Source organism: Tympanuchus pallidicinctus, unplaced genomic scaffold (genome assembly GCF_026119805.1).
Source record: "Tympanuchus pallidicinctus isolate F22 unplaced genomic scaffold, pur_lepc_1.0 scaffold9, whole genome shotgun sequence".
Classification (NCBI taxonomy): Eukaryota; Metazoa; Chordata; class Aves; order Galliformes; family Phasianidae; genus Tympanuchus; species Tympanuchus pallidicinctus.
Window position 1 is genome coordinate 23,820,500 of NW_026294813.1, and position 20,275 is coordinate 23,840,774.

At 50.6% G+C, this 20,275-nt stretch overlaps 1 protein-coding gene across 1 annotated transcript in view; it reads left to right on the top strand.

Moving 5' to 3' along the window:
* The window catches only part of TCF4 (transcription factor 4), a 106,830-nt gene that overhangs the window by 37,533 nt on the left and 49,022 nt on the right, over positions 1-20,275 (top strand). Inside the window, exons 4-5 of the mRNA XM_052670008.1 lie at positions 15,354-15,415; positions 17,290-17,386. Coding sequence (XP_052525968.1) covers positions 15,354-15,415; positions 17,290-17,386 — 159 coding nt within the window. The remainder of the gene's footprint in view (positions 1-15,353; positions 15,416-17,289; positions 17,387-20,275) is intronic.

The window sequence follows — 20,275 nt, forward strand, 5'->3', positions numbered from 1 at the left end:
ATTGCTGAAGGTAAGAGGGTAACTGGGCACAGCTCCGGATGCCTGGCAGTTATTTACGGTCTTCACTGTGGTCTCGTGCCCACTTCTGGCACCAGGGTGACACATCCTGCTCCAGAAGGTGTGGACTTACATGGAAGGGAGGGAGCTGCTCCTGGTGATGCTCAGTAATGATTTCTGAGCCCATCTCCTGAGCCCCCAAGAAAAGCGACAGCGTTTCTTGTTTGTGTGCTGCTGGCCTTCCCAGACCGTACCAGAATGCAGGGTAACAGAGCTGACCGCCAGCCAGGAGGCTGAGGAGCACTGTGGCCATCAGTTCCCAGAGCTGCTTCTCCCAGCCAGCGTCCAGGAATGGAAGAGATAGAAGGAACCCGGGCTCAAGGTTGGAGCTAACGAAGCAATATCAACCTTCTGCAGCCAGGAGAGCCTGAAACAGGCTGACAAAGAGACAGCAGGAGAGAGCATTTTACTGTGAACAATTGACTGGATCCCGTGCCCTTGGGGAAGTTTTTGTTCTTTTTCTTGGTAGGGGAAATAGCTTGGATGAAAGATATGAGGATATGAAATAAGTTTAACAGCGGGAAGTTGTGTAAACATGATTAATTCCATTAATGGAAACGTTGGAATGGAAGGTTGTCAGTCCTGGTGTACGTACCTCTCGTTTGCTGACGGAATGTCACGCAGAGCTGAAATGCTGTTGCTCAGGAAAGTACTAAAAAACTACGAGAGGAGCGTGGTTGGCTGTCTGGAAAGAATAAGAGAGTGCTGCTGCCTTGCCCAGGCGCGGGGCACTGGAAAAGCTCGCGTCGCGTTTTGCTGCCCTGTGCTGCTGGTTGGGGTGGGAGCAGCGCTGCGGCTGCAGGTGGGAGCACGGCTTGGAGCAGGCAGGAGATCTGAAGTGGAGCAGCAAAGGGTCAGCGTGCAGCTCGGGGTGAAAAGCTGTGGGAGAAGCAAAGCCCAGTGCCTCGGCTCTGCGGGGCGTCAGAGCAGCGTTGAGCTTTGGAAGAGAGGATGAGCCCGTATTCGAGTTCTGTGTTCTTCAGTCAGTTTTTCCGAGGGCTGTATGTGTGCAGTCGTGTGCACGGCGGTGCACATGCGTGTGTGTGTGTGCGTGTGGGCAAGGCTGTCCCTGGATGCAGCCCGTGGAGCATCGCCCGCCCGCCATGTGGCTGCAGTGGGACGCAGCTGACATCAGCCTCGTTGCCTTTTGATGATGCGGGGATGCGGTGGTATCAAAGCAGGCAGGATGAAAGCAAAAGGCTTCCTGTTTCCAGCTGTTTTCCTCAGCAAAGTCTTTTTTTTTTTTTTCCCTTCCTGAAGATGATGCTTCCTTTTAAGGGGTTTTTAATCTGCAAACTGTTTCCTCAGTTTATTTCGCTACAGTAAAATGTGTTCCCTTTAGGTCATATCTGTCTCCTTTAAAACCAACCTGCCCTTTCCAGTAGTTTTATTTGGTATTCAAAAGAGCAAACATGACTTTATAAAAAACCTTTAATGGAGCACAAAGACCAATAAACCTTTTGCCACCACAGCTGAAAATTTAAGGTGATTTTTTTTTTTATTTTTTGAGGAGAAACCTCGAATGAACGGGATGTTAAGATACACAGAGTTCATAACACGCCGGGCTTTGAGGCAGTGTTTCATACCTGTGCTGGGCGTGTGAGAAATGGGCTTAGATTTATACCAGGCGTAAGAAATGCTTTATTTGGGGACACGGGCAGCTCTCGGTAGGGAAGAAATAGCGATTTGGTCTAAGAAAAAAAAAAAAAAAAATCAAAAAATGTTCCAGCTGCTTCCATTACGTTAGTCTCTTTTCATTAAACTGATCTGTCTTTGTTTACTTTCTTCTAAAGTAAACATGTATAATTAAAATATATTGTGCCTCTGTGCAGCTCTTGTTCTGCGTGTGGCTTTGTCGCGGTCGGAAATACCCTGAAGTGCTGCCAGCACCTCGATGGAGAGGGGCTCTGGGCTTTGTGGAGGTACAACATCTGGGCTGCTTTTGCTGCCGGGGCGTTGCTCTTCCTCGGGAGGCCCCGGTGGGATGCCGGGCCTGGCCGTGCCCCCGATGCGGTCGTGGCTCAGCGGGTCCCAAAATGGCAGCGAAACCAAAAGCAGAAGGGAGAGAAAGAAGCACCTCGTTGGGTTTGTGCTGCAGAGCTTTCTCCGACATATGTTTTGAATGGAGATGGCGTCCCAAATGCCAAGACGTGTTGAAGGATAGCTGGTTGTTTTTGGATGATTGTCCCATATTTACTGCTTACAAGTTTCATTGTTGTTGAAAGTCTGCTGTGGTCTGTAAATATGTTCTGGAGCTGTATAAAAATATCACAATTAACATATTCCGAAGGACAACAATTGTCATGGTTGAATGACTTAGAAAGTAGCACAGGCTGTAAACAGGATGTGCTGAAATGAACTAGCACTGCTCTCGCAGTGGTCTCTTCAGCGAGCGTCTGCTTGATATCAGCACTTCTGAAAATAATCTTTGGATCCTCTAAAGGACATAATGCTCTCGTTTTTAAATCGGATCTTCCAAGATGAGGAGCTCAGCTGGCGTTGCTACCATTAGGGACGGCCAGGTTTGGGTTGGAAGTGAGGTCTGGATTCCTGCTGTCCAGCCCCGCAAAATCCTGCGGAGCTACAGAGAGAGAAAAGGAAGGAAAATGAATGCTTTCCCCCAAATTTTGCTGGAGAAGCCCTTGGCCAGTGCCGAATCGGGTGGGAGGTTGGATGCCCTGAGAGGAACTCACACCCAGATGCTGTGCCCAGCTCCTGAGCCTGCCGTAGTTTTCTTTATGCTTTATCAGAGCGGCGCCGCTCTCCTCCCAGGGGTTGCTGGATGGGTCCTTGATGGAGGGATGTCACGCGTGCACTTCCACGTCTCTGCAGCTTTAAATGCTGTAGCTTTGTTTCAGAGGACTCTCTATTTCTGTAAGGATGATTTATTTCTTAATGGTGGAAAACAGTAACGGAAGAATACAGAACTTGCTGAAAACGCTTCAGAAAGATTTGGGCTCTTTTGCAGGCTTGATTCTCAGAAGCATTCTCCCAGTTCTGTGTAATTTAGCAGGAAGACTTGAATGATGATCTGAAGGCAGAGCGTTGCCAGCAGCAATGCTGGAGCTTCGCCTTCTGGTGCCTTTCTGGCCCGTAATTTGGGTAGGAGAGGTCCTGCTTTGAGCCTCACGTCCAGCATGGAGTGCAGGTGCTGGAATATCCTTCCCTTACAGGTGGCTTTTTAATTATTATTTTTTAATGAGTTTCTTCAGAAAGGAATTGTGGCTGCCTTAGGAGCAGTGAGCAAAGCCCAGTTTGTTCCCTCTGAGCATATGGACAAGCCCAAACCAGCAGCTGCTGCCTGAGCCGTGTGCAGGGCTCGGATGTGGGAGATGCGGGAGGCTTCTGCAGCCCAGTCCCACAGAAGCCCCAGTTTGAAACCAAACGCTGCCGTTACAGAAGTTATCCCCAGCATGAGCTCCAGGGATGGCAGCCGTGCCTCAGCTGATGAGGAAGCAGTGGAGCTTTTCCCAAATGAAGGATAATTCCCCAGGCTTCCCTTTTAAGCAAGCACAGTTGCCTGAGAGTCCAGTGAAAAGAGCCATCTGAGAATCCTGATACTTCTGGTATCAGAAGCTATACAGGATAAATGTTGAGGCTGAGGAATTTAAGCAGATTTGTTTGATATTCATTATTATCCTGTAAAAGGAATGGAAAGCCTCGGGAATCTGTGGTGTCATCTGGTTTGAAGAGTGTAAGCTTCATTGATCTACAGTCACAAAATCGTAAAGGCTGGAAAAGAGCTCGAGGACCACGATGCCCAACTGCCAACCCATAGAATCATAGAATCACAGCATGGCCTGGGTTGCAAAGGAGCACAGCGCTCATCCAGTTCCAACCCCCTGCTGTGTGCAGGTTGCCAACAGCAGCCCAGGCTGCCCAGAGCCACATCCAGCCTGGCCTTGAATGCCTGCAGGGATGGGGCATCCACAGCCTCCTTGGGCAACCTGTGCCAGTGCCTCACCTCCCTCTGAGTGAAAAACTTCCTCCTCATATCCAACCGAAGCCCTCCCTTCTCAGTTTAAAACCATTCCCCTTGGCCTTAGTGTAACCCGTCCCCACCGCCTCACTGGGCCGCATCCCTGCTGGTTCCTGAGCTGATCCGCAGCAGCTGAGATACCCGTGCTCATAATCTGTGTGTAGAACCACCCGTGTGCTGGGGCAGGTGGGAGTGCTGTGCCCACCTGCAGGATGCCCCATGAGAAGTCCTGTGTTGGGGCTGGCATCCCGTTAGTTTTTGCCGGTGAGCGCAAGAAGTGGGTCGTGCTTTGTGTGTTCTGCAGTGATGAATTAATCTGGCGCTCGTTGTGGTAGCGCTGATCGTAATGAATTAATTTGGCATTCATGTGGATGTCATGCTGCTTGCTTTTTTTTTTTTGAGCTTTCCTATTGCAGTGCAGAACTAGTTGGTAGGCACCTAGGGCGTTGCGCATCCGACGCAGTTGCCATCACGAGCTGCCTGCGCCGTGCCCTGCTCCGGATGGGGCGTTTCTTTATCCTTATGGATAGCAGCAGGGAAATGCTGCTTGTGGTGGTGGTGGGGCAGCAGTGTGGTGCTCAAAGGGTGCCCTTCCCGTCCTCGTTGCCTGCTGTAGAGCCCTGGAGCAAACTCCAAGGATGTGTGCAGCACATGTTGGTTCCAGACAGCTTGGAATGAGAAAGAGGCGCTTACTTCTGCGGCGTGGTGCCCAAATCAGGGTTCATCATCAGGCATTACTGGCATCGTTGGAGACAGATAGACTTTCCCTATGTACACGATAAATAATGAAGATGACGCCAACGTAGTCCTGTGCTCCTTTTTTTGAGTTTTTCTCCCCAGATGTGCTCAGTTGATAAATACACACACCTGTGTTGTTTATCTTGTCTTTTGAAGGGAGCATCTGACTGCACATGCATTTCCTTTGCCATTAAGTGCTTCTCTTTAACTGGGAGACGTGGCCTGGGTGTCGTGATGTTGCAGGGAAGGCATTATAAATAGGGCTCTGCATCTCGGCGTTGAATCCTAAAGGCTTTAAGCAGATCCGCGTTCTCTTATTAGAGCATGTTCACAGGTCTGTTTCTTTACAAAGCACATCAGAATTGTAGCCAAAAGATGCAGGTCTCACCAGGGCCGTTCTGCGAGGAGCTGTGCCGTGCACATGGCACCGATACGTGGAGTTGTTTGTGGAGCAGCTGGTCAGGGGTGTGATGTGGGCCTGAAATGTGCGTGCTGTGGAAGGTGAGTAATGAGTGTCAGTGTATTTTTTAGGGCAGCAGAGCATTCAGACCCTCGTGTGCAGGGCTGCTGGTGTGACTTTGCACCACGTGGGTCCAGGGAGATGTGATGCAGTTATCTCAGTGTTCGCTTTTTGCTTCTAGACGATGTGGAGGTTTTCTGACTTCTGCTGGCAGTGGGAGGCAGAGCAAAACAAGAGCAAAAAACAAAGCCAAAACCCGGCAAATTCAAGAGTTGAGCTGAGCGTGTCGTGGAAACTTAAAGAAAAGAGAAAAATCAGATGAAGGAAGCTGCATTTTTCCATGAGTTTGGATGTTTGGGTTCAGCACTGTGTGACTGAACTCCAGCGTCAGCTTTTGGCTGAACTCGAGCGCACATTTTGGAAAGGGGTTTCATCCCGAGGTCCATCCTCTGCATTGGCACACAGCAGAGCTGGTTCTGGAATAGAAGTGAAATGACTTGGGGCAGTTATTTTGTCGTCTGGTCCTTGGAGCCAGTGTCACTTGCAGTCTTACTCTCATGGTTCTCTGTAGGAACGTGTCAACAGCTTCCCAGTAGGTACGTGGAGAAGGCTGGGACCCCATTCCCTCAGAGCTCATGGCAGCCTAACGTACTCCCATGGACATTCTGGGCAGAAAAGCAGTATGTGATGGTTTTAGCAGCATCCCAAGCAGTGCCCTCCTTGGCCATCGATCTGTTCCAATCCCCACGTGTCCTGGGGCCGTGCAGGGGAAGCCAGGTGAGGTGGCAGCGCAGGTGTGAAGCCGTAGCGAGCTCCGTGCCCTGAAAAGCCCTTTGTGTTACTGTGCAGTCCGTCGTGTACCGCCTCTGTGGATGTGATTTCTGGAGGATTTGTTCCCTTGTCAGTTCATTTTCTTTGCCCGGGTACATATGGATTGTCTTACAATAGCACGTGTCCAGTAAATAGGAGATGCTTGCTGTGGGCTGTCATAACGCACTTAAAATGCAAATACATCTAGGGCAGCTTTAATGTAATTTTCATATAGATGAAGTCATTCAGAAGTGCTCCTAAATGAAAGGACTGTTCTCCAAAGTGTAGCAGAAAGCCCTCTGCTTCCATCAGGTATTTTTCTTCTGCCCGTGTTTGATTTCCCTTCCATCAGCTCTGCGTGCTTTGCCATCACTGTTGTTTATTTGCTGCCGTCGCTGTAATTGGTGACTTTCATAGCAACCATTAGAAGGCTGAGCTGTGCTGGGGGCTGTTTTGGGGCTTTTTTCCCTAATTTTTTACCTCCACTTTTTCCAGTTACACATTCCTCACTCATCTTTCTGTCTCCAAGAAACGTAAATATTGGGAATTAACCAGTAGTGTGCTGGCTAGGGAGGTACAGAGCCCAGCTGCTGGCGTGCTCCATAAAATCTGGTGTAGATGACTGCAGCGTGCTGAAGTGCGTGGAGCAGCGGCTCCAGGAGATGCGTCTTTGGAGCTGAGCTGTCAGTGAATTATTCCCCACCCAAATTTCTAATGCTTTTTTCTTAGTTTTTGTCTTTCTGATGCCACCGGCCAGCCCTCACCCTGGTGTCCCACAAGGAGCCGCAGGAAAGGGTGAGGTGGTCCTATGTAGGTGCCAGGACTTTGGTTCTTGTAGGCATTCCTGGACTAAACTGAGGATGCCTGGATTAATTTTTTAAAGAGCCCAACCACGTTACCTAATTTTGAGGATGCTTGGCTTCCAGCTTTTCCCCCTGGTTTCTGCTGGAGGTAGTGGCTCTCTTTACACTCAGATGCAACATGGCATAGTTAAAGTGCCTCCAGCCTGTTTAATGGTGTGGTTTCTTTCAAATGAGGCCACATAGTTTTTCGTGCAGCTACCTACCGTGTGCTGAACTACCATTGTCTAAACAGTGCTATAAGCTATGGGGCTGTCTCGAAGCAGGAAATAATCTCCTTAATGCACGCGAATGGAGCACTAACCCGGCTGCTCCTTTTTGGAGCTTCGTGGGAGCCCTGGTGCCCTCTCTGAATCCATGCAGTACGGTGCAGCAGGGCCACCAGCCCTTCATCACAGCATCGTCAGGGTTGGAATAGCCCCCCAGGATCCCTAGACATGGAACCGCATCCGTAAACCCAGTCATGGAATCATTAAGGCTGGGGAGGATCCCCAGTGTCCCCAACCCCATTCTACCCCCACCCTGCCCGCTGCCTGTGTCCCCATGTGCTGCATCCCCGTGGTGGGGAACACCCCCAGTGATGGGGACCCACTGCTCCCCGTGCAGCTGTGCCGCTGTGGCGTGGCTGTCTGGGACATTGATCTGTTCCTGATGTCCAGCCTGGGCCTCTCAGAGTGGCGCACGCAGCTCTCTGCTGTATCTGAAGCACAGCTTTCCCTACTAGCTTCCCTTGCCTTATATTTATGTATTTTCATGGTACTGCTCTTCTGCTGGAAAGAAAAAAGAAAAGTTCTTCTTATCTGAAGCGTGAGGTTACGCATTTATTTTTAACACTATTTTGCAGTGTTACTACATGAGCAGAGATAACTTTTTGAGAATTTCATCTGCGTCTCAGAGTAATGACACTCGCAGAGGCTCGGTGTCTTGAAGATGCCTTTGACCAGCTAAGTACAAAACCATTCCTCGGGCTGTGGGCAGCCAGGTTGCCTTGCTGTTGCGGTTCTCTTCTTTCACATGTCAGTCTGTTCTGTTTGTGGTGGCATTGCTCATTGCAGGATGTCTCAGAGAAAATCAGAATGTTCCTGTGCGTTCAGATTTCCCACACAAAGCTTGTCTTCTCATGGAACATGCGGACATGCAAATCAAAGGAGAGTTTATTTCAAAGTGCCATGTGCAGGTCTCCGCCGTCACCTTCTGGCTTGGGCTGCTCCTTTGGATTTGTAATGTCCACTGACTTCCCTCCGAGACCTTCAGAATCTGGTAATAAGAGGAGAACTTAAGTAAATCTGCACTTGAATATTTCTAGATTACAGTGTGGAATGCACGTCGTGTCCCCGGGGCCGTGGGGTGAGCTGTCATTACTTAGGAGCGCTCTAGGTTATTGAGTGCAAGTAGAAATTAAGTACTTTAACATCAATATATACTAGAGAGGAAGATGTAATGCAATTAGACAGCCAGAGCTGGTAAATCACATTCTGTTTATAGCTGAGAAATGTGCACTGTCCTTCTCATCTGTCTCAGGTTAGAAGAAACCAAAGACACGTTATGCTTCGGACCACCGGCACCAGCCGTCCAAACCAGGACGAAATCAAGCCTCGGTCACCCGGTGAGCCGGGAAGCGCAGTGCAGTGTCATCTGCGTGGGCACCTTGCTGCTTTTTGCAGCGTTTCTCTTGTGATTTCGTCGGGTCTGATAGAAGCTGAGGCAGAGCTGGAGTGAGGAAAGCACGAGTGGGATCCGCGGCTGGGATGTGCGCGCAGGCAGCACTTGCACCCTGTGCGTTGTTGGAGCAGAGCTCGTGCCGCTGTGCTGAGCGCAGCGTGCAGCGCGTGGGCTCACCAGCGGTGGGGCAGCACAGCCCTTGGTTGGCAGCGGTGGGGCAGCACAGGCCTTGGTTGGCAGCGGTGGGGCAGCACAGCCCTTGATTGGCAGCGGTGGGGCAGCACAGGCCTTGGTTGGCAGCGGTGGGGCAGCACAGCCCTTGGTTGGTAGCGATGGGGCAGCACAGCCCTTGGTGGGCAGCGGTGGGGCAGCACAGCCCTTGGTTGGCAGCGCTGCGACTGGCCACCGTTGAGGCCCTGTGTCGGTGCTGGGCGGTGAGTGCTGCTGAGCGGAGCCTCGGACAGCATGGATGCAGACTTGGAGAATTCCGTCCTGAAACAAAACAAGCATCTGATTCAGATGAATTTTCCAATTATTTGTGGCTTGAACAGAAGCTGTTGAAGCGTACTGCGTGTTTCTGGCAGCCGGTCCTACTTCTCTGAGGGGAAAAAACCCTAAAGCTTTGGATCTAATCCTCTGAGCAAACCCATAGTGAACTGTTTATCAAATAAGGAGTAGAATTTCCCCGTTTTGAGTCTACGCTTTCTTTACACCACTGTCATGAAGGATGACTAGGTGCATTTCCTGCATGCGAGAGGTGCGTGAATCCAGCTGTGTGTCTGTGTGCCCTGCCTTGCTCAAGCTCGCAGGGCTGCATGAGCTGTGGTGATCAGAGGGGTCTTCTCCACCCCTCGTCGTCCTCTGTTGCTATTCAGGAATGTGGCTAATGGACACGGGAGGGATGGGAATGAGTTGGGCTTGGAGATCTTCCAGGGGCACGGTTAGTGGGCATGGTGAGGATGGGCTGCTGTTCGGGCTTGAGGACCTTGGAGATCCTTTCCAGCCTTCGTGATTCCGTAAGCCTGAAGTCAATCCTTGACTTCCCTGGTTGCCTTCTGTCTCCTACACCACCTCCCTGTCTATTTCCCCTTCGTCTCCTGATGACATTTAGCTCAAAGTCTTCAAAAGGGTTTTCATCAGTGCGTTTTGAACGTGCCTGTCCCTTAGCCTGCATAATGTCCAGGCGGCCAGCTTACTCTTCATCTTCGTCTTTAATCCTTCTTCTGTTTTTTGTCACTTTCTGCTCAGCTCAATTTTTTTTTTTTTTTTTTTTTTTAGCTCTTAAAAAGTCTTAATGCTCTGAGGAGAAAATATTCTTTTGGAGAACAAAACACTTAGCAGAAAAGTCTCAATCCACAAAGTGGATTTGTTTAACCTGATTTGTATTAGCGGTGCCAGCGTTCTGCGTGAGAGGTGCTTCAGAGCACAAAGAGGTCGTAGCAGTCCCGAGATGTCTGCTCATCGCTCTTGTCTCAGTGTGATCGTTGTAATTACAGTCTCGGATTTTTCCCACCCTTCTCATTTTTGACACAACCGCAGTCCATACAATGGGAAATGCTAATCAAACATCGGCATGGCGCGCGTACGGAAATATCTCTCCTGTGCTGAGGTCTTCATCCTCTCCCTTGTTTCCACTGTTAAATCCCTCAGAAAACTACTTCTGTTGGTTGGCACGCTGTTTTTTCAGGGGAGCATAGGAAGGGGTGTTCTGGAGTGGGTGAGCATGCGCTGTGTGAGTGGCTGCAGGAGGGAGGTGCGAGCGGACCCCCACAAGCCGCACGCATCAATATTCTGGCAGTGTGATCTGCTGAAAACATAAAGTATCAGAAATACAAAAATAGGATAAGCACGTGTTTGACTCCCCGTGCTAACAATACATGTTCATATTAACAAAAAAAAAACAAAAAACAAGATCATAGAATCACAGAATCGTAGAATCACCAATGTTAGAAAAGACCTAAAAAGTCATCCAGTCCATCCGATGTTGGACTGTTTTGTTGTCCAAAGCCTTCCTGGTTCTTCTTTCTCCAAGCAGCTTTCCTCAGAGGTCCCTGACGTGCACTCTTTGTTTGGTCACGGTGGGTACGAAGTCACTCCAGTTGTGTTGGTGCTTTGCTGCACTGAAATATTTTCCAGGTTTGTTTGTTAGATTGTTCTGGAATTAGAAGAATGCAGTTTTGTTTCTGAGCCAGAGCCGTGAGTAACCACACGGGTGACTGTTATTTTGCACTGATGTACATGAAATCACCTTTCTTCAGGAGCCAGCTTTGGCTTGGTGCAGTGTTTATTCAGCCCCTTTAAAAGCACGTATGGGCTGATGTGAAGGTGAGCAGAATTCTGCATTTCCTGCTCCAGCACCGTCGCATAAGGGGCAGGGTTCTCCCAGAAGAGAGAATTTAAAGAAAATTACTGAGGACAATGGTGTAGAATGGAGGACAGCAGGAAGCTCCTCCAGAAGGAGAATCTCACCCCTGTCTTCCTGCACCAAGGAGGTTTAGCCAACGGCTACGACTTTGAGCACTAAAGCACCCCAAATCAGCATCCTGTAGTGACACAGGAGGTTCTGGGCTTGCTCTGGCTTTATGTGTGCAGGTGGGGGTGTTGATCTGTGTCCCTCCAGATAACATCATGCAGAGTGCAGTGCTAGCCCAGTGCTTGCTCTCCCCTTGCTCCAGGTGCTGCTCAGACCATGGTGGGGACCAAAGTGCTCTCTGGGTGCAGCACCCCCAGCTCCTTGCTGGCACGCGGCTCAACAGCGTGCAGGGGAGGAATGGTGGGGAAGCCAGCATTGCTGATCAGTTTTGCTACCAAAGGATCAACCACCGTGCCCCTTCCTTCTTCCTGTGGTCTCACCCAGTTGCTAAGCTGCTGTCGCTTTGCTCAGAGGTCAGTGTGCCAATCCAGTCTTTTTGGTGCGTGATGGTTCAGGTGGCACCTTCCTGAGGCAGCCCTCAGTTGGTTGGTCAGGTTGGGCAGCCCTGAGCTTTGTTTCTTTTCCCCTCCACGTCTGTTCCTGGGGGTGCAGTGCCTGCAGTGCTGTGCTGCTGCTCACCAAGGGAACATTTCTCCCACACTGTGATTTTCGGGCTCCACGTGTGTGCCCAGATTTGTTATTCAAAGTGGTGGGAGTCTCAAAATCAAATGACGGTCACCTAACTTATTATCCCGTATCACTTCTGCAGTTCTGGATGGCTTCCCAACTTTCTGTTTGGATGATTCCTGCAAAGGAGGGTTTGTTTTTTATGTGCTTGGGTGTTTTTCCAGGAAAAAAAAAGAAACAAAAAACAAACCCTGATTTCCTAAATCCTAACATTTCTGCTTGGGAACTTTTTGGGAGAGGTCGATTTGCAGGAGTCCAGTTCTGGAGAAAAATGACATCTCTCTTCGAGTTTGTGTGCTCTGGGATGAATCCCAGCTCTGAGGGCGCCTCCCTGGAGAGCATTACATTGACCTGGGTGCAATTAGGGCTCTGCTGTCCGGATCACAGAAGTGGCAACTCCTCGTGGTGCAAAAGGTTGAGGGGCTTGGAAATCTGGCGGTATTTATCACGCTGAATTATTAGCAAACTGAGCTGGATTGATTTGTTACCAGTTGCTGAGCCTTGTTTCCCCTCTGCAGAGGGAGCAGCGCTGCTGGGCTGGGTGCTGCTCAGGTGGAAGTGGTCTGGGCTGCCCCATGGGAACGGAACCCTTATGGGCTCACAGCAGAGTAGTGCTGTGGGGGTCTCAGTTTCTGAGATAAACAGGCAGTTTTTAGTGTTGTTTTTTTACTCATTTATTAAAAAGAAATAATCTATCTTTTTCCTCAGCTCCAGCTGGTGCTGGTATGGGGCTGCTGGTGCGTGCTGTAGACAGAGTTCCTTCTTTTTGACTGGAGCTGAGATGAAGAATTAGTAGTTAAAAGAATAACTACATTTTCCACTGTGATCAAGGAATTAGATAATCTGGCATGTTTGCTTAAGGGGTCTGTATCTTGGGGCTTATATAGGGCAGTATTAAAACCCTGAGCCTTCTTATTATGCCAATACCCAGAAGATTGCTTAATGAGAAGTAAAGGGCCTCTCTCCAATTACGAGGGAATAACTGTATTAAGTTCCTGTGTTATGTCAACCTGCTTTGATTTGATTACTGCAAAAGAAATGGATTTATCTGTCAGTGTTACTTAATTAAGCCTTCTCACTGATGTTTTGCAGAGTAATATAGTGTAGTTTGCACATTTAAGTCTAAATACAAAGAAAATTGGTCGCAAGCTAAGAAACAACCCCTGAAGATAAGGGATAGGAGCCATTGCTTGTCGTTTTCTGACCGGAGTCCAAAACTTCGAACTCTGGTGGAAGAACTTGAGTGCTGTGTGGGCTCAAACGAGAGCAGAGCAGTGGGCAGGAGCAGCCAGCTCCACGGTGATGCATTTCCTGGATCTCTGGAGGGATGCGATCATACAGTCATTAGGGTTGGAAAAGACCTCTGAAGTCATCAAGTCCATCTGCCAGCCCACCCCACCATGCCCACCGACCATCAGCTCCTCTTCCCTGCCCATCCCGTTCCCTCGGTCTCCCGCAGCACTGTGCTCCAGACCCCTCACAGCCTCATTCCCCTCTCTGGACACGCTGCAGCACCTCAGTGTGTTGTGACAGTGCCCTGTGCCCATTGCAAAGCTGGGAGGAACACGCGTGGTGCGCCACAAAGGGCATCTGGGCAGGGCTCAGCTCTCTGGGGCATCTGGAGCATTTGGAGGGGGACTGTGGCTGTAAACACAGCTCAGAGTGTTTGCTTAGGTGCCTCGTTAAAGCGCCCCGGGACTTCAGCATCTGCATTCTTAAAATATAAATAAAAATGTCCCGCGCAGCAGCCTGAAAAGCTTTATGGTCACATAAATCCTGCTGCTAGCCCTGACCACAAGCCAGCGTGAGGGGCTGTGACAGCAAGTGTTATTTCAGATTAGGTGGCTTTTACATAAAATAAGCACGCTAATAAATGCAATTCCTGGTGGGGAGATGCGGGAATAATGCCTCCTTGTTCAGGAAAGCAGAGGTCCTTCCGTCAGCGCTGCGCTGCGCATCGTCCTGCTCCTCCTGCAGCACCCAGCCCTGTGGCTCCAGGTCTCCATTCAGTGTCCGTGCGAAGAAGTATGGAGCAGAGGTGTGCAAAACGTTGCGGGTGGTGCCTCGTGTCAGCTTGTCTCCGTCTGCGTTTCCCTCGCTAATTTTTCTGATGGGTTCTGCATGGATTTTGGAAGCGTGAGGGTGGTACGATGCCCGTCAAAGTCAGTGGGATAATATCCATTGATTTTCAACAGGCGATGGATCAGGGCTCTATAGAGTTAATTGCCTGTTACATAACACAAATGATTTTTAAAAATATGCCTAATTAACCTAATAGAATGGTTGATCTGATCTGTCAGGTAAATGATACACATTTTCTTTCTTTTTCTGGAGCTTAATTAAATATTTACCTAAGAGTGTCTTGTGCTATTATCGCGTTCATCTGTTATTGAGATAATAGGGATTGTAACTGGGAGAAAGTATTAAACTGAACAAACGTCTCGGCTTTTGATACTGGAAATCAACCAGATTTGGTCCCAGCACCCGCGTTTCCAAGTGCTGATGCTGGATCTCTTCTCAGCGAGCGCCTACCAGCCCTGTGGGTCTGGAGGAACCGGTGCCAGGTGGAAGGGCAGCTCCTCGCCTGCGTGGTGTTGAGGGCGCTCAGGACTTCAGCAAAACCAAGCACAGATGTTTTCGGCTTTTTTTGCCTGGCAGAAGGCAAGAAATGGTGCTGAGACGTTGGTGTGCTGCACGAGGATTGTAGAGTCCGTCTCTTGGCTCCACGCGGCGCCGCCAGGATTCAAACCCTGCTCCTGAGCACGCTGCCCAGGCGCTCGCGGGTGGCGCAGCGTCTCCGTGAGCTGTGCCCTGTTTTTTGGCTAGGGAGCTGCTGTCGCACAGCAGTGGAGTCGCAGAACGTCCCGTGTTGGGAGCTGCCCGTAAGGATGGTGGAGAGCAGCTCCTGGCTGCGCTCAGGACCGCCTGCAGGTCAGAGCAGAGCTGTGCTGCAGCTCCCTCCTTGCACCCAGTGCCGTCGCAGGGCATGCCCACGCTGCCCAGCCCTGCTGCATCATCAGCTGCGCGGGAGGCGTCGGTGTTCAGCCGCAGAGTTCAGAGCAGATGGCAGCAGCGCTGGTCCTTTGGTCCTTATCCCCAGCAGCAGCTTTCATCACCGCGTAGCATCGCAGAGCGGTGCTGTTCTTAAAGACGCCCTCTGAAATGGAGGCAGGAGCCACCTAGATGCCGGTGGTCTTAAATTATTTGGGGGGGGGGGGGGGGGGGGATTCTGCCAATGACTGCAGTAAATTTTGTGTTGATAAAGGGGAAAATAGCGACGTGCTTGCCTTGGGGGATGTGCTTTTCTTGGTGCAAATGCCAGGACAGGTTTTGGAAGTGGGATCCTAGCTGGGGTGGGGAGGAGCTGCTGTGACCCCGGTGCTCCTGAGGCGCCCGTCCCAGCTGGGTCTGTTTCCTGCGTGCTGCTCATCCCTGGTGCAGCGCTCGCTGAGCTGCCAGGGCTGCTTTTGCTCAGACCTCGGGGTCCTGAGGGTCCGTCTCATTGCTGCTGTGAATTTAAATGAGTTAATTTAAGCAGTGGGTCAGAAGCCACTACCGTCGTAGTAGCCCCGTGCCTGATTCTTAATTAAAGGCAACAGGAGATTAATTTGAAACATTAATTTAAAAGTGCCTATACAAAAGGAAAGAATTATTGCAATAAAGCCTAAAGAACTTTTTTGTCCCTAGATGTAGAAGACAGAACTAGCTCAGGGTCCTGGGGGAATGCAGGACATCCTAGTCCATCCAGGGTAAGTATATCTAATCTTTTTCCCCAAACCAGACTTCCTGCCTATGTAAATTCACAATCTTAACTACGAGTCTTACACCTGATTGCATAGAGGAATGGGCATGCAAAGTTGGCTGTAGTTTTGTCTTCCCTTTGAAACCTTTTTTTTTTTTTTTTTTTTTAATTTTAATATTCATGCCCGATGCTGTGACTGAATCTGGCACCTGCTGCAGATAGCTGGAGTTCCAGTTCTGTCTGGCCGGCGACACGGAGCAGCACTGCGGGTGCTGAGCGCCCTGTGAGCTCTGTTTTGGGTTTCTGCATGCTGGCACCCCCAAATTGGGCAGCCCCCCTTCCTGGGGGGAGTCCCAGCCCCACCATGCACACACTGCTATTTCCTAGCTGGGCAGAAAGTGCCCACGCTCTCACTCGTGCTCCCATTTACCCAGTTTGTTTAAATTGCATTTTAATTGTTTTCTAATTAATGAGAAGGATCCAGGCTGGTGCCTGAGCTCCTCCTTCCCCACTGGGCAAATTTCTGGGTGGTGTCCAATGTGAGGGGTCCCCAAACACCCCTGGGGGGACCCAGCCCCACACCTTTTCTCCTTCTCCCCCTGCCCAGCATCCGCTGCGTCATCGCTGCTCACATCTGTCAGTTTTATTTTTATCCCCTTTTTTCGGGCTTGACACTTGTATTGCTTCCTGGGGAAAAATGTTTTGAAAAGTAAATTCGAAATTTGCACACACCATTATTTATGCATGCAAAAACTTGAATGTGAGCTTACAATTACGTTCTGGGATGTAAAGAAAAGAGCGTGAGCCTGGGGAGAGTTGTGGAGTTTCAATCAGGCCGCACGTGGGCTCACACACAGCCTGACCTCGCCAGTTCCTCTTTGTGAAGCAGGGCTGGCGTTTCCACGGCAGGAAAATGGGTTTCTTGTGCCTGCCTCTGAGCCCGAGGAGCAGAACACGGCTTGCAGTTTGCAGCAGATAAGGCTGAGCTGCTCGGAGGGGGCAGAGGGCTGTGCTGAGTGCGCGAGTGCTGAGCCCCAAAGCACTGCTTGTGTGCACAGACACCGAGCCCAGGAGGGGCTGCTTCCTGGACTCACAGGATCCTAGAATGGCCTGGGTTGCAAAGGAGCACAGCGCTCATCAGTTCCAACACCCTGCTACGTACCAACAGCAGCCCAGGCTGCCCAGAGCCACATCCAGCCTGGCCCTGAATGCCTGCAGAGATGGGGCATCCACAGCCTCCTTGGGCAACCTGTGCCAGTGCTTCACCGCCCTGTGAGTGAAAAACTTCCTCCTGATATCCAACCTAAGCCTCCCCTTCTCAGTTTAAGACCATTCCCCTTATCCTGTCACTGCCCACCCTCGCAAACAGCCGTTCTCCCTCCTGCACATGCGCTTTGAGTGCTGGAAGGCCACAGCCAGGTCTCCCCACAGCTTTCTCTTCTCAGCGTTGTGCCACTTTGCACACCCACAGCATGCGGTCGTATGTACGTAGCAGTGAGGTGCTTAGGACAGCAAGTTCCTACGTCAGAATCAAACTGAGAAGCAGAACGTTGAATAAATGCCTAATTCCTGCTCATGCTTGTGCTGTGGGCAAGAAGGCAGTGTGCTCAGGGAGGGCCGCTGCAGGACTGCACAGCGCAGGAGCCTCTTCTCTTTTGCCCGCTCAGGATTACACGAGAGCAAACCAAAGTCAATTACTAACGAAATAAAAATTGGAAACAGCTTTAAAAATGCTCTGTGACGCATCACTTTCCGCGGAATAGATAAACAGCAAGAGGCGAAGTAATTTGTGTGGCCGACTTGAAGCGTAGGAGGGAAGCGTGGACCTGTAGGTTTTGAGAAATGCCATTAAAATGTGTAAAATTGTGTTTTTCTCCCCAGAACTATGGAGATGGGACTCACTATGATCATATGGCGAGCAGAGACCTCGGGTCACATGACAATCTCTCTCCTCCATTTGTCAATTCCAGAATACAAAGTAAGACACCGAATTTCCTGATTTGACTCCGTTGTTGAGATAAGTGAATGGTTTTGGAAGTGCTGAGCTCAGAGGAAAGCTCCGAGGGCGTAAAATCCCTCGTCCTCATTTCCGGGGCTGCTTGTGCAAAGGGTGGGAACGCAGGTTTGTTTTTTTCGGCCTCAACGCCGTTTCGGAACGTTCAGGAGTTCCGTTTACTGACCAGGGCTGTTTCTTTCCTCAGCGAGGGGGATGTGGGGTTTTGATGTGGTGACTGCAGCGTTGCTGGAGGAGGTGCACGTACGTGTCCTAAGGCAAAGCCTTTCCTTTCTGGAGATGCGACCAGCTGGCAGCGGAAATCAGGACGTGCTCTGAGCGGGACTGAGCAGAATAGAAAGGGCTTTCTGAAAGTATTCCGACTGTACGTTCACAAAAGGAAAGGGATCAATGGCACTGGGGGGACACTGGAGCCTTTGTTTGCTTTGGAGCGCGCTGGGTGCTGCCTGCTGGGACCTGTGCGCAGCCTCCCGCGGCTGGGATGCTGGGAGCAGCAGGTCTGCTCTGCCCGCGGCGCTGCCCCTCTCCCTCCTCACCCCCTGCGATAGAAATCTGTGACGCCCCTGCATCCCGTTCGGCGGGGCTGCAGTTACTTGTAAGCCAGTGATAGCCACTTTTTTTTTTTTTAATTACGGCTGATAAATGAGTTCGGTTAAAGTAAATATATGATGTAAAAATATTAGTAATGTTTGCGCCCGGCCAGGATCACACCCTTCTTCTGCGGCTGTCAGTGAACGAACCGAATGCGTTGCTATAAAGGGTTGAGTGCGAGCCAAAGAAAACATGGGGCTGTAACTGCGATACATCATTCTTCAGCTCCAATATACGTCCCTGAAATATGCCTCGTCTTTTAATACTGGGAAATATTAGTGAGTTGTTTAACATATGGGGCAGTGTTGGAGCTTGTAGTCGTTTGTACGTACTCACATCCACGACACGGTTACAACAGTTTTAGAGGCTCCGATACGTGCCAAAAAAAGCATGGAAATTTCAACACTCCCTTCTTAACTCACGCCATGGGGCTTTAGGTGGTGCACAAAGGCACTTCACAAACAGCCATGCACTTCTGTGCAACCCACTGGGCCGTGGGGTGCTTTCAAGTTTAACCTTTAATTTGGATCTGAAAAACTTAAAAGTTGCTTCTGCCTGCCCTTGGGTTACAGAAAAACCTCATTCCTGCCTGATTGTTTTTGCCGTCTCAGTGAAAATACTGGTTTCGCCTGATTGAAGAAATAGTTGTTTTCTAGAGGTGCGTTCAGAGTCAGAGGGAATTCAGACCCTGGGGATTCCAGTGACAAATTCTGGAGCCTCACTGTTGCTTGGAAGTCCCGTTGGTCTCCAGCAGAGTGGTTTGCGTGGCCTCTGCTCGCCTGGAGGTGGACTCTGTGCTGGAGGTGTCTCCTGCAGCCCTTGCGTGAGCCGGGATCGTGTTGGTGACCTGCCGGTGCGTCTTCCTGAGGCACCTTTATTTTTGCCTGTTGATGCAGTCTGGAATTTTGGGCTGGCAGTGTGGCCGGCAACGCTCTGCTCACACCAGCTGTTACATGTGCAAGCCTGTGTGACTGAAAAGGAGCCTGAGTGCTGCCGGGACTGCTGCCTGCCTCCTGCAACCCACAGCCACGGCTCAGCCCGCCTCTCCAGCAGTTGGGTGCCCTGCTCCTCATCTGTCCGGATGGGCAGCAGAGCTGGTGGGGCTGTGCCGTGGGTGCCGTGGTGCTGCTGCTGTGTTCTTGGCTGCAGGATGTCGGTACTGGAGGAGCTGGGGACACAGGGCTGTGTGGATGTTTCCCTCCCATGGAAACGCTGTGGGGAAGCTCAGCTCCATTTCTACTGTTTGAGACTAGACCATGGACCACGAGTGCCGCTGATGGGGTGGCTGATGCTCATGAAGTGCTGCCTTAACAGAGGCGTCTACGAAATCATGCTGATCACGACTGCATTGGTGACTTGGGAAGGATTCTGAACATTGCTGCCACGAAGATGCACGTTGCACCTTAATGAGGGCGTCCTGACCCCCAGCTGCCATTTTTCCAGATATGTTGTGTTACTGCTCCATTCCTGTCCCCAGCACCACGGGTGCTGCGTGGACTGTGCCTGCAGAGGTGGGCTGTGCAGTTCACTTCATGCTCTTCCTCTTGGCAGCTGATGAAGAGCCTCTGATTATCACCTGCCCCGACTCGGTCTGGTTGCTGTTATGTGCTGCTGCCTTCCATGGAGCTGCTCCTGAGAGGGAAGCAGCAGCCGAGGGAGGGCCTGGCTTTATTGCTTTTAAATAGCACGATCGATGCATTGATTAAACACATCTGGCTTGTCTTTGCAAGTAAGCATTTATTATTGCTAATGCTGAATCAGAAGCAGGCTAGATAGCTGTGGGATTAATGTTAAGTTTTACAGAAAGCACTAAAATGCAGCTCATTGGATTTCACGTGCTGCTTCTATCCATGTGCTGCTTTTAGAGAAGGCGGTTGGCCCCAGCGCTGTGCTGAGAACATTTGTCTGGGCTTCTCTCTGCGCTGATTTGTGCTCATGTCGGGGGCTGAGCACATGCTGGCCTGCAGCAGAAAGCCCTGGAGCCCCATGCACTGCTGGGCTGCAGCTGGGGCCCTGCAGAGCGGCTGCTGGTGGAGGCCATGTCCTGCGGACAGGCTGTGCCCACCTGAGGGCTTATGTTGTGTTTTAGTTATTTTTGAGATGGACTTTCCTGCAGGGCAGCAGAAGTCACCGTGCTGCTTGCATGGTGCTCAGATCCTCAGGCTCCTCCTGGAAGTGTTGTGCGTTTGAATACTGCTCACCGTGCTCCTGAAGCCCAGGTGTTCTGTGGGTGTTTTTATGTGCTTGGGAGTAACCACAGAG